Raw genomic sequence first — 12,557 nt, 5'->3', positions numbered from 1 at the left:
AATACCACCACTTATACTCCTCATCTCCTCCCTTCCTCCTCCGCCTACCTCCGTTCTCCTCTCCGGTGCCTCGGATTTATACGAAGATGTTATCCCGCTTCGGCTTTTTGGTCGGCCTCCTGAGCCTCTCTACCGCCTCGCTGGCTCTCCAGGTGTCTCCGAACTCGACATGTGCTGCTCTGTGCTTGGATCAACCAGAAGGGAACCCTTTGGACCCCAAGGCATCGAACACGAACTACACAGATATCTCCTGCTTCGACGACGAGTACTCGAGTAGCGCCAAGGGGCTCAAGTTCAAGAACTGTGTCGATTGTTTACGAGATAGCAAGGATGTGGGTGGTGGCGAGAACGATATCAGCTGGTTCCTGTGTAGGTTGATGGATATACTCGAGTACGGAACGAACAAGACTAACTTGCATATTTCAGACAACATACGATATGCCGTCGATGTCTGCATGTATTCCTTCCCTGGAACGACGAGGAACATCAGCTCGCCATGCGATATCAACTATGCCTGTGCTCCGCTACAGAAGTCCCTGACCTCTGGAAACTTGGATGCGGTCAACGGCGCTCAGTACGACTACTGTTCGGCCGATGGGGGCAAGTTCCTGAGCCAGAGCCTGGGTTCGTGCGTGCAATGTCTGCAGTCCACCACGAACCAGGTCTACACATCAAACTGTAGGTAGAAGCTACCATGGCATTTCATCCATGCCTATCTCCTCCTACACGTACACTAGGCTAACGAGAAACGATGAACAGTCTTGATCGCCCTGGAAGCTGGGTGTAAGCAAAAGCCCAAACCGGGCCACCTCCTCGGCCTCAGCGGCTCGCTCTTCAGCACCGAACCGCTTGACATCACCGACCCGCCGGCCGAGGAGGACACGAGCGAGGAAGACACCTCGCCCATGACGACGGGCGCCATCGTAGGCATCGCGGTGGGCGCCGCTCTGCTCTTCCTCGGGGGCGCCGCGCTCTTCATCGTGTACCACCAGAAGCAGAAGAAGATGTACAGCTTCGACAACGTGCGGTCCGAGTACGACCCGCGCGGCGGCGCCGCGTCCATCTCGCCGCCCATGTACGGCGGCTTCAACGCCGTCGCGGAGCACAAGCGGAACGCCTCCTCCTTCAGCGACTACGAGCTGCGCGCGCAGCAGGCCTACGGCTCCAACGCCGACTACTACGACAAGATCGAGGAGGAGATGCAGATGCGGCACCACAACTACAGCTTCGACCCGAACAAGCCCCGGTCGGGTCCCCAGGGGGCGCTGCCCACGCACCCGGCCTATCTCCCGCGCGCCATGACCCGATCCCCGGGGCGCGGCTCCTCGCCGCAGCCACCACACCTCACGCAGGTGCAAGTGCCTCAGCCGACTGCCGCCAAGTCCAACAAGCCTGATTCTTACGCCTTACAAGCCTATCTAGCCGCTGCCGAAGATTCGGCTACCATTAAAATTCCGCCGCCACCGCCAGGTGGACCGCCTCCATCCACAAGTCAAAGGCATTCGCGCGGCCCGTCTGCTGACGCAGCGCCCCAAAAGCAACAGCACTCTCGAAAGGGGCCGCCTTCCTCACTCTCCATATCTACCTCTAATACGCCCCTCAAAGCAATGCGCTCACCACCTCCCCCGCTTCCACCGCCGCCGCCGTCGAAACCCAAAGTACCCTCTCTGATCCTCCCATCGGTCCCGCGGATACGCGTGCCTAAGAAGTACGCACCGCCCAAGATCAATATCCAGGAGGCGACGCCCATCATCGGGCCCAACGACGACGAAGGGGATAATAACATCTCGCGCCCGATTGTACGGGACGACAGTCGCCGGTTTCCCGAGCTGGGCGCGGCGCGGAGGACACCGAGCCCCGACACGCGATCAGAGGCACCTTTGATTGATCCGGCACCAGTCCATCAAACTGTTGTACTGGACGGGCGAAGACAGTTCCACTATGACGAGGTTCAGATACACACAGGGAAAAGTACTTTATACGGCTGAAAGAACCAGAGTATAACATAACGTATGAATACATGTTGTGATGATAGTAGTGTTTAAACATTGGTTCGGTTTGCTTTTATTACAAAATACCCAGGGCTGTAAATGGCGTTTCTGGCAACGCTATCAAATGGCCGAATGAAGGCAATGGTTCTTCATTGGATTGGAGTTGGGTTCCTTGAAATCGCTATTATAGGAGAAATAGTTTGTCACGAGATTACTTCAAATACAGAAAACTTAATATCTTGAAAACGTGGCCGTAAGGCTTAACATTGATTGCTAGTAACTATGATGTTGCCTATGACTAACCGAGACGTCGCCCAGGTCCAGCAGATCTCCACGAATCTGGCAGTGGGCCACTGCGAGGTGATTCTCCTCTTGGAGGCACGGTCGCGGAGCCATAGACTGTCTTATTGACACGAGGTGTCTCCATGATCCATGAGATGAACCACGGCGTAGGGATCAGGTTAGGCCCATTGCCAAACTCAGGGTACAATCGGGTAAGGAAGTCATGCATGTGTGCAGCGACAAGACCAGTCAGGCCGATCTTGACCCTATACCAGCCTCCGGGGAACAAGAGTTGTACGAGCAGCAGGCACCATGGCATCAGCTGAGCTGGAATAGTGATGACATAGAAATGCGCATTCTGGCCACGCTGATCCTGAGAGGCTGTATAGCACATGCCAATCAGAAGGGCTTGGAGGTAGCCGCCAGCACCAGTGAAGATCTGATTCAGGGTCTAGTGCGCAAGTCAGTCACGAAGTTCAAAGGCGGTGAAGCAATTCGATCATGGTACGATTGGCACGGGGTTGGAAACGTATGCGGAAAAGCATTATGTGTGAAAGTATGTAGGGCGCCGTAAAACCACCCGAGCGAAATCGCCAAAAGGCTTCACCCGGGTCATCCATTAAAGCAATCCCACCATGCCCACACCGCGAACTGGCCCTAATTGTGTTTTGCGAATGACGGACCAGCCGAAGTGCAGGGGTAATCTTCCTCAATTCCAGGAACCGCGATAGCTGTAGAGAAATTTCCACTATCCGGGCAGATTATGAGGTGTGTAGTGATACACGGGTGTTGAAGTGGGAAGGGAAGAACATGGTAGTCACGGGTGCACAATGCAGGAGACATGGTTGAACCTACGATGGTGATGGCTCCGACAAACATCAGGTACCAAATGAGATCCTCTTTCCTCGTGAACTTGAAATTGGTCTTCTCAAGTTGGGCAAGGTATGTATAGACAAAGTACGTGTCAAAGAGGACGTTCATGTCGGGACCGGTGATGAGGAAACTCGTTACGAGGCGGTGGATGCCTGGGGGGAACGCCCAGAGATGCTTCCATTGGAACCAAAAAGGATCGCTCGAGATCATGTGCGTATACACTCCCACGGATGCCACGAATACAGCAGTAGCGACCGTCCTGAAGAAGATCGGGTTAGCACATGATGTTGCAGTGTCGTGTTGGAAGTGTGGATTGGCTTACCTGGCGATGGGCGGCGTGGCCCAGTAGGCGTCGGCAATGCCAGGCATCTTGACGCTGAATGGTCGATACTGTTATGCAAGGTACAAGAGGGAAGTAATGAAGAGAAGGTCGAGTAGACAGTCACTGGCAGCTTGACGATGCGCAGCTTCTCTAACCAACAGGTGCCCAAGGTTCAGATGTCACAATGAACGCGATTGGATGTTGTTGAGGATGATGGGGGAGGAAGTTTGCTTCTAAATAAATAGAGGCGTAACAGTCAGGACTATGCCTTTCAGGGCGGGAGTGACAGTGGCACCAGACAAGGCAGCAGCGCCTTTGTGTGCATGGTGTCCTGTGTCCAGTTCTCACCTGCTTGAATTGGAGGTTGGAGAAGGAAAATCAGCAGCTTAACCGAACGATTTTTTTCTACGTGGCCTTTATGGGAACTTCGCAGAAGCCATCAGCTAGCTTGGTGGGGGCCGATAAGAGCTTTAGCCACAGATTAGAGCTAGGGATCTAACCCCCAACCCCACCACAGCTCCCTGTGTGTGGCTGCTGCCAACTGCTCTCGATAACAGGAGATAGCCCCGGAGGTCATGAAGGTATTGATTGAATGGTGGACGATATCTGATTCATGCCAGGCGAATCCAGGTCTAAGGTAGCAGTGGACTCAATTACCAGCATGCTTGGTTCGCGTTGTGACAAGAGATGCGACAAGATGCATGTACATTGCAGTTGCCGAAAGCTCACATGCTATTGTTGCGTTGACTAACACGCCTTCCATGCTTGCTTTTTCAACGACTTTCTCGAGGTCGGCTCCTGCCCGTTTAACATGGAAGCGCAATGGCATCGGCTCGGGATTGATCATGTTTGCCAGTTACCTAATATTGTATACTTTCGACAACACGTCACCGTGAAACCATTGACATCAATCAATGTTTCTGTCCATCAGTCTAGAAATCATCCAGTATTGCTTACTCCGACAAGCCTTCGTTTTGTGTTCTCTATATTGCCACGTTGGATCATTGGCTGACCCAACTATCACAATGATCGTGTCTGGAAACATGGTATAGAAAGTTATTGTTTTGATACGGATATGTAGCGATTGAGTCTCGGTTTGTATGATTGTCACTACAGGAGCTGTCGCCATCGTCACCCACTTGGTGTAGCGGTCACGTAAATCTCGCCTGACACCATCCAATACCATGTCCAGGTTTACATCTGATAATGTCACAATGGCTACATGTATCATGCCAGAGAAGCAATGAATAGGCCGAGTTCCACGTGCGGGTACCACCACTCGCTCGGCATGTTGTACGCGAGAGTGACAGTGGCCTGCAATTTTGACATGCAGTGTGGAAGCGTGCCAGTCTTCGCCTTCTTTCGGGAGTCTGCGCAACTCGAGTGGCATCCATGTAGACGTACAAGGTTGACCTCGACAAATCTTCAACATGGAACTCTCTGTACTGTATATCACATATCCGACCATACTAGTGGAAGCATTAAAGCACTAAGGGAGGAAGGATCGCACGTTCGTCAGGGGAACCACGTGGAGGCTAGAACACCAGATATAACGGGGCGCCAGCTCAAATTCAACGACACTCGACTCTATCGCGTGTATAAATATGTTCCCTGACGAGAGTATCTTCATCAACAACGTGGGAACTGCCGAGGCCGACTTGGTTAAATCGGCGAGATGCATGAATGGCCATATCCAGCTCGGATCTATTCCGTACTCGTTTGTTAATGGCAGTCATGGTTTGCTATATCCTCGGATACTGGCAGTCAAAAACGAGCCGACGACGGAACACGGAGCATGATGTAATGTCGTCTTAGGCTTCCTTAGCGACGCCATGCCCAGGACTCGATATAAATACCCCGACCCAGAGCCCATCAAAGGGACTTCTGGCGCATCACACCATCATCATCGCCCAGCCCTTTCAGACAGACCCCCTATCAGACATACCTCAGCCCACTTCAACCATCATGCATCTGCTTCTGCTCCTCTGCTCCCTTCTTCTGTCCGCCAGGTACACCTGCGGTATCTCGGCCACTCCAAGCGGCACAACAAGTGGCACAATCGCCAGCTCGCCTCCAGTCCCCGCGGGGGAAGCCGGTCCACCCCCCTCGATGCAGGGCGTCGACAAGTGGACCATCAACGACCACCGCATCGCCTGTAACCCAGCCCAGTGCATGTACAGCTTCGACATCTTCGAGAATCTCACCGACCAGCCGATGAACCAGCAAATCTCCACCCACTGCGAGTTCCTCGTCGACGCCGCCGGCGGTCCCAACTCTGCTGCTGCTCCTGCTCTCCCGGCCAGCCGCACCCCTTTCCAGGACAAGACCTGCGGCGGCGGCAGCAGCAACCGCAGCTACACCGTGAACGGCGGCTTCACGAACACCAGCTCCGTCGTCCTGTGCTTTACGAACTCACCGGAGGACAAATGGGCTTTCTTCGGCTTCGACCCCTGGGAGTTCCTGTCCGGCCCCCCGAAGGTCTCGCCCGCCTACCCCATTGGCGTGTTCGGCAACAACAGCGACACCGGACACCTTCCTGACCTCAACCGTGGGGGTAGCCTCCTCAGCCGCCGGGACAGCCACGTATGGAAGTTCCTCTCAGGCACACGAGGTAAGTGCTCTTTTCGAAGGGCTTAGCTATGCTGCTGCTGGCAGATCACTCTACCTACTTACACGAACCCACAGTCACCCAGAACGATCTCGATGCCAACAAAGTCGACATCAAGTTCAGCATCCAAGGCCCGACGGGAACCAACGTCAGCTGCTGGGCGGTCTTGGATTCACCCCCCGAGGTTCTGGCCGAGAAGTGGAGCTTCTCCCACAAGGGATGCCGCAACAGCCAGTGGTCGTTCGGTTGGGGCTACGATGACTACCAGGATACCGGTGTCCTGAGTGTCTTCGAGTAAGTCAAATCCCCATATCTAAACATATGCCTGGCTACCAAGTACTCACGCCTGTCTACTAAGCGAACACTTGGTGTATCGAGCATCGTTCATGTGGCATAACGTCAATGCTGGATCTGATCTTGCGGCGACGGACTCTGTGGCTTGATGCCCCGTGTGATGTCAAGTATGCTGTGGACCACATGCATGTTTACCCTTATTGGCTATCAAAATAGAGAAACAAAGTAGGGACTCTGGGATGTTACAAATGGAATGTTGTTCCACAATAGCTAGTGCTTGGATTTGCTTAAGGATGGTTCATGATAATGCCTTTAGGGTATAAAGATGCGATAGTCTAATACTTCCTAGAGCAATTCCCGAATCGATGTTAGTATAATTCAAGTATCGGTTCTTCAACGTCAAGGTATTCGCTTCTCGGTACGCATCGGCCCCTCAACCAGGTTAACATCCACTGTCGCCACCCCTTTCCTAACCAGCTCCACATCAGGAACTGAAGAATGCTTGTGGCCTTCGAAGATGGCGTCGATCTCCTCTAGAGTCTTCCCTTTCGTCTCGACCCAGAAGACGGCCTGTATATCGTTAGCAATCCGTGTAGATTACCCCCAAAAGAGAAAACAGGCAGTAACATACGATGAGGATTAGCACGATGATGTCCCACGACCCATTGACCATGTACATTCTCCAGCCGATGTTGGCAATGCCAATAGGCATAACGAAGACCAGCAACAATCTGGGTAGTATACGTTAGCTCTCATAGGACTTTCCAAAAGCGAGCGGGAAGCCAAGCGACATACGCGAGGGCACTGAGACCAAAAGCCGAGAACGCCAGCCCGTTGGCACGAACCGAGTAGTTCATCACCTCAGGAGGGTACAGGAAAAGCAGCGGCGTCCAGGCGAGGGAGTAGAACCCCTGGAAGAGGAACATAACAGCGACGTCGCCGTAGATAAGGCCCTGGGATGCCCCCTCCGGATTGTCCGCGTACATTTTCGAAAGGCCCCCAATGATGAACAAGCAGACGATTAGCAGGCCCTGCGAAAGCATAGCCGTCGGTTTCCGTCCCCAGTTCGCGGCGAGGTGCGTGCCCGTCAGCGCGCAGATAAGGCACCAGACATTGAGGACGACGTTTGCTTTCAGTTGGTCTCGCGTGTCGGTCACGCCCGCTGTTTCCAGCTCGGCGCCCAGATAGTACGACGCGATGATGTTGCCCGCGATGCAAGAAAACGGCCCGGCCGACATGCCGATGAGCACGCGTTTCCGCGCCGCGGGAGTCCGGACGATTTCCAGCGGGCTCATGCTCCGTCCTTCCTTCTTCTCGAACTCGATGGTATCCAGGATCTCCTTGTACACGGCGATGGCGACAGGGTTGGTGAGGTTGCCATTGGTGTTGGTCTGGGCGACGACGGTACGCGCTTCTTCGTAGAGTCCGCGGTGGACTAACCAACGTGGTGACTCGGGAACGAAAGGTAGTATAAAGATGCAGAAGAGACTGAAGATCCCTTGGAAGAGCGACGGTGCTCTCCATGCCCATGTTGATTGCCACTCTCCCGTCCCTAACGTGATACCAGCGGCGATAAGGGCACCGATGCTGACATGCATTAGCAGATATTCTCTCAACGGTACTTGCGCACTTACTAGTAGAAGTTGTTAAGCAGGCCAACGCCCCAGGCTCTCCACCGGCTCGGGAAAGTCTCGGACAGGTAGACACCGGCGGCGACCCCCGAAATTTGAGAACCGAATCCGAGGACCACGCGCGCCACGACGAACATGGCGATGTTTTGGGCCGCGGTCTGCAGGACGACGCCAACTATCGTAATAACGGTGCCCCAGAAGATGGCTGGGCGACGGCCCAACCTGTCAGCAGTGATGCCCGCGAAGAAGGGTCCCAAGATGCTGCCGATAAAATACGAAGCAGTGCTGAGCCCGGTAGTTGCCGGAGTGAGCTTGAAGAAGTCCGTGTACGAGGGCAGGATGTTGAGGCCGTTCAACATAGATCCATCATACCCAGAGGTCTGTTTCCGAACGAAATATTGACAGGTTACTGGTTAGCCAGGCTGTGACTCGAGGAAGCGAGCAGAAGATAGGAAATGCGGTACGTAGGGTAGTGGCTCACCGCCGAGTTCACCATGGAGCAAAACAACAGCAATGCCGAGAGGTTGGTCGTTGACTGAGGAACATAGGCGGGCAGCCATGTTCCCGTCGGCGTTCGTCTCATCGTCTTCTGATCAACAAATGGTTACAAGCGCAAGACCTGAGTTTAAAGGAACCTTAGGTTACATAGGTAGTAAGGATGTTTGTTAAGAGACGGTGATTGTTGATGACGGATGACGGGTATTCTCCGTCGGAAGTTGGATCACCTGCCTGCCAGCAATGCATGCCGCCGATAAGTGTTTCGGCTTTCCGCCATCTTGGGCAATGAAACACGCAAGAAAGACGCAAATACGGTCTGGTTCTTTCGATCAATACATGTACATAAGCCAATGACATATTTCTGATGCTACAATGGCATGCGGTCAACCAGTCCTTATCCCCGGATTGTTGATGGAGAGGTGATCCATTTCCCCTCATTGAATGCTGGAGCGGGTTATTTTTGGGGATTGAAGTACCCATTCAGGGCTCCAGTACAGGTGGGAGGCGGGAGGAAACAGCGAATCAATTGAAGATAAGCTTCCACTAAGAACTCGGGTTTCAGATAACTCTAATACCTAGTCCCCAAGGGGAAGGCGAATTTGAACCCATCTTCGCAGGACCTAGGCAACGTGTTTTGCGTCTAGTGCTCACCTGATGGGGGACGATGATATGTGGCAGATTGTGTTGACAAGAGGTGGGCCTTGAAGAACCCAAATACTTCGACCAAAGTGAAACAATGCTCTCAAACGACCTGTTGACTACGTCCTAATGTGGATTGATACGTTCTAGCTTAGAGATGGAGAGTCTTGAACTATGTCTCAAGTGAAGTGAAACAACGTAGATGAATTCCATGCGTTTCCTATCTACACGGCGCTATAATCTACTCATCCGGCCCAGTCAGAGGCACGTTGGACATCGATATGATCCGGGCCGACAGGTCTGGCTGCTCCTTGAACTCCTTATCAAACGGCCACATTGGCCGCCGGATCCGATGATGCCCCAGCCTCTCGAGGTCTTGATCCACGCCGCCAGGTGTCAGTCCCAGCATCCAGTCCGCCGCCATATCGTAGAGCTCGGGCTCGAGGTATCCGATCTTCACGATAACAATGTCGGCTTCGCGTGGCGCCAGCTGGAGCTCTGTGAAATCCCGTTCGAGGTGGTACGGCTTGCGAAGCTTTGTAAGGATGGCAAACACGCTGCCCACCTGTATCACCACCTCCACTTCGGCGTGCCTATCCCCATGCTTGATCGAGTGCACCTTTCCCGTCATCGTGATGGGCCCCGCGTGGATATTGTCCACTTCCGCGCCCGCCGTGACGGTGACAATGGCCCCGACGCCGGCCTCTATGGCTTTCTGCACAGCTTCTGGCCCCGGAACGCTCGCGTAGATCACCGTCAGGCCGTCTTCGTTCTGAAACTCGGGTCGTGCGAGAAGTTGCGTAAGGCCCCAAGTCACGTCGCCCGAGCCGCCGGCCGTGGGGTTATCGCCGGAGTCGGATATGAAATAGGGGCGAGCAGACGATTTCAAAGCTGCGTCGAGGCATTCCGCAAAAGTCCCGGTAGGTGCCACAAACGCGAAATCACGATGCGCGTCCCAGAACAGCTTCGCCAAGTGCTGCGCTGCTCTGCTGATGCTCTCTTGGTCCCAGCCTGTAACGACTACGACAGCGCGATTCCGGGGCTCGTCGGCCCAGGCATAGCCCACCCATATTGCCGCGTCCAGAACCCCATCCCATTTCTCTACTTCGGGCACGGCCTCATATATGTGCTTTGCTGGCTCTAGGCGAGTCGAAGTCTGCTCGCCCGGAAGCAGGATAGGGATCGGGACCCAAGCCTTGAGCGGCCGACGCGGCTTATTGGCATTGGAGACCTGTGCCAGACAATCTACCAGATTTTGGCATGCGCGTTCTTTCGTCTCCATGACATCCACATGAGGTGCGGTGCGATAGCAAGTGATCAGGTCCGTCTGATGCGCCAGCTCCCGCGACACGTTGCCGTGCAGGTCCATTGAAGCCGAGACAATCACATCGGGACCGATGACTGCGCGCACGCGACGGAGGAGATCGAACTCGGCGTCGTCGATGCCTTCGACGCACATGGCGCCGTGTATGTCGAACCACAGCCCGTCGAGGCGCTGAGCTGTGGACTCGATGATGGACTGCAGTCTCTGTACAATCTCGCCCGCGAGATCTTCGTACGCAGCCCTTGTCACTGTGCCGCCCGGTAGAGCATGGCCGATCAGCGCGCCACGCCAATCTGCCACATCTCCCAGCGGTGACCCGGGACGTATAAACGGATATTTACCCTGTATCTCATCATCTCCGCGTAGGGGGTGGAAGGCGGGAGCTAGAGTCCTCGAAGGAGTGAAACCCGAGGTTTCGCAAGCCAGTCCCGCGATGGCGATAACGGGCCTTCTTGAAGCCATTGTAGGAGTCTGGTATGCGGTAGTCTGAGATGCTGGTGCTTCAGCGTTCCACATAGCCGACATACTTTCTGCCCATTGTAGTAGATACCCTATCTATCTATCGGCCGGCAATGGCCGAGATCAATGAACCCCTCTCGGGAAGATGCACCAATGGCTGCTCTTGCTGTCTTTGGATTCAACTTACATAGCGAGGATTGCGGAAGCCCATCACGAGAGAATTAGGTACGAGGATGGAGAAAATAACAAAATCCCTGAAACATTTCCAATGAATGGAATTGTTACTTTGGCCGTACGCCAAATGAAGAAGAGACTGAGCAGAGTGACTGGACTATCTGTGATAAGCCATTTCAAATGCCAATACCGACTGTTCAGTCAGCCTATTTATTGCCAGTCATACCATCTGTTCTGCCATCTCGAGAAGGGCAAAAATAATAGTACTAGTCAGAAGCAACGCAATATTCGAATAGCATCTGTAACTAGAGACACGAACATAGAGAAAAAGCAAAAAGATAATGTTGCGGCCAGTGTGGATTGAACACACGACCTCCAGATTGATGAATCCTGAAGTTGACTTCAGTCTGGCGCTCTCCCAACTGAGCTATGTCCGCTGTGATGAGACGGTGTTGGCACCGTCCCACATAGTAGGCCGCTTGTTGAAAGAAAGGCTGCTTATGGGAGCTCTTATAGCTGAGCTTTTGACAAAGGAAATGTGCTGAGAGGTTAGCGACGAGAACGGCGGAGCGGAGATGTAAGTCAGGGTCCACTCAGTACCTACTTGCTACACAGCTCTAAATTTGGGGATGTAACACTTCTGCGTAGGTATGCATGGATATCTGAGCCGACTGGCAACAGGAGCACGAAACGTCTAGCTCCTGCCATAAGGAAGCAGATATTAGTCCACTGTATGGGACATGTGTTGAACAACACGCGCTTTGGGCACAGAGTGTCTTTAGGAACGATCGAATCTGGCCTCGTCCTCCACCAACCCCGCTACAGAGGCCAAGCAGCCAAGATGCCTGACTGAGAGGTCTACCCCACGTTCGAGACCCCGGAGCAATGTGTCTAAACTCAACATTGCCCATTCTAGGCTACGCCGGTATGTCAGTTTCATTTTCAGAGTCAGTTGTATCCTAGAGAGCGAGTCAATTGACATATGGTATGAAAGAGAACTGTTGCAAACTAATGGCCTCGACCCGAGACCGAAGGTGTATGTCGAGAGTAAAGATTCCAAGTGAATAGCCGGAGGGCTAGAATATTTCTCTCGGAAACCAACTCTTTTCTTGCATGGCCTGACAAATTGACCATCGAGACTGAGTTTTGGAAATAGCATGTAGGCAAACAGGCGATCTCGTTCCTTCGGATTCTCTATACCCCGAATAGCTTGCCCTTAGGTTAAGTGCCAGTCTCCGCAGATTGCATTCATTGACAATCACCGGCAGTGGTGCTACTAGACTGGGACTCTCAGGCTCCGTTGCCGATTCCGGCCTACCATGATCTACCGTTATGAACCCCGAAAGAATGAGTAGAGTTTAACCAACCCTGTTTTGCAGGAGACAATGATACGATATCCAAGCAAATACCCAAGGGAAGAAAACTAGTAGTATACGGATTTGCAAGGCTAACAATGGCAGAG

At 53.4% G+C, this 12,557-nt stretch overlaps 5 protein-coding genes across 5 annotated transcripts; 2 read left to right on the top strand and 3 right to left on the bottom strand.

Moving 5' to 3' along the window:
* Window positions 1-86: 86 nt before the first annotated feature.
* PG985_014509 (uncharacterized protein) lies at window positions 87-1,988 on the top strand (the record flags this gene model as incomplete). Its single annotated transcript, XM_066834275.1, has 3 exons — window positions 87-369; window positions 427-678; window positions 760-1,988. The coding sequence occupies 3 exons, from the start codon at window positions 87-89 to the stop codon at window positions 1,986-1,988; spliced, it is 1,764 nt and encodes a 587-aa protein (XP_066679015.1).
* Window positions 1,989-2,289: 301 nt separating this feature from the next.
* On the bottom strand, window positions 2,290-3,515 carry PG985_014508 (uncharacterized protein; the record flags this gene model as incomplete). The annotated part of the gene is made up of 3 exons (XM_066834274.1): window positions 2,290-2,724; window positions 3,129-3,405; window positions 3,469-3,515. 3 exons carry the CDS (start codon window positions 3,513-3,515, stop codon window positions 2,290-2,292), a joined length of 759 nt encoding a protein of 252 aa, XP_066679014.1.
* A 1,918-nt stretch (window positions 3,516-5,433) lies between these two features.
* PG985_014507 (uncharacterized protein) lies at window positions 5,434-6,374 on the top strand (the record flags this gene model as incomplete). Its single annotated transcript, XM_066834273.1, has 2 exons — window positions 5,434-6,079; window positions 6,154-6,374. The coding sequence occupies 2 exons, from the start codon at window positions 5,434-5,436 to the stop codon at window positions 6,372-6,374; spliced, it is 867 nt and encodes a 288-aa protein (XP_066679013.1).
* A 395-nt stretch (window positions 6,375-6,769) lies between these two features.
* Window positions 6,770-8,584, bottom strand: PG985_014506 (hexose carrier protein; the record flags this gene model as incomplete). Its single annotated transcript, XM_066834272.1, has 5 exons — window positions 6,770-6,940; window positions 7,002-7,101; window positions 7,166-7,957; window positions 8,005-8,381; window positions 8,483-8,584. The coding sequence occupies 5 exons, from the start codon at window positions 8,582-8,584 to the stop codon at window positions 6,770-6,772; spliced, it is 1,542 nt and encodes a 513-aa protein (XP_066679012.1).
* A 795-nt stretch (window positions 8,585-9,379) lies between these two features.
* Window positions 9,380-10,924, bottom strand: PG985_014505 (MlrC domain-containing protein; the record flags this gene model as incomplete). The annotated part of the gene is made up of 1 exon (XM_066834271.1): window positions 9,380-10,924. One exon carries the CDS (start codon window positions 10,922-10,924, stop codon window positions 9,380-9,382), a length of 1,545 nt encoding a protein of 514 aa, XP_066679011.1.
* Between the last annotated feature and the right edge of the window lie 1,633 nt (window positions 10,925-12,557).

Source organism: Apiospora marii, assembly GCF_038362585.1.
Source record: "Apiospora marii strain CBS 49790 chromosome Unknown utg000011l_segment0_segment0, whole genome shotgun sequence".
NCBI lineage: Eukaryota > Fungi > Ascomycota > Sordariomycetes > Amphisphaeriales > Apiosporaceae > Apiospora > Apiospora marii.
Note: the sequence above shows the minus strand (reverse complement) of the source record. Positions and strands in the feature narration are given on the sequence as shown.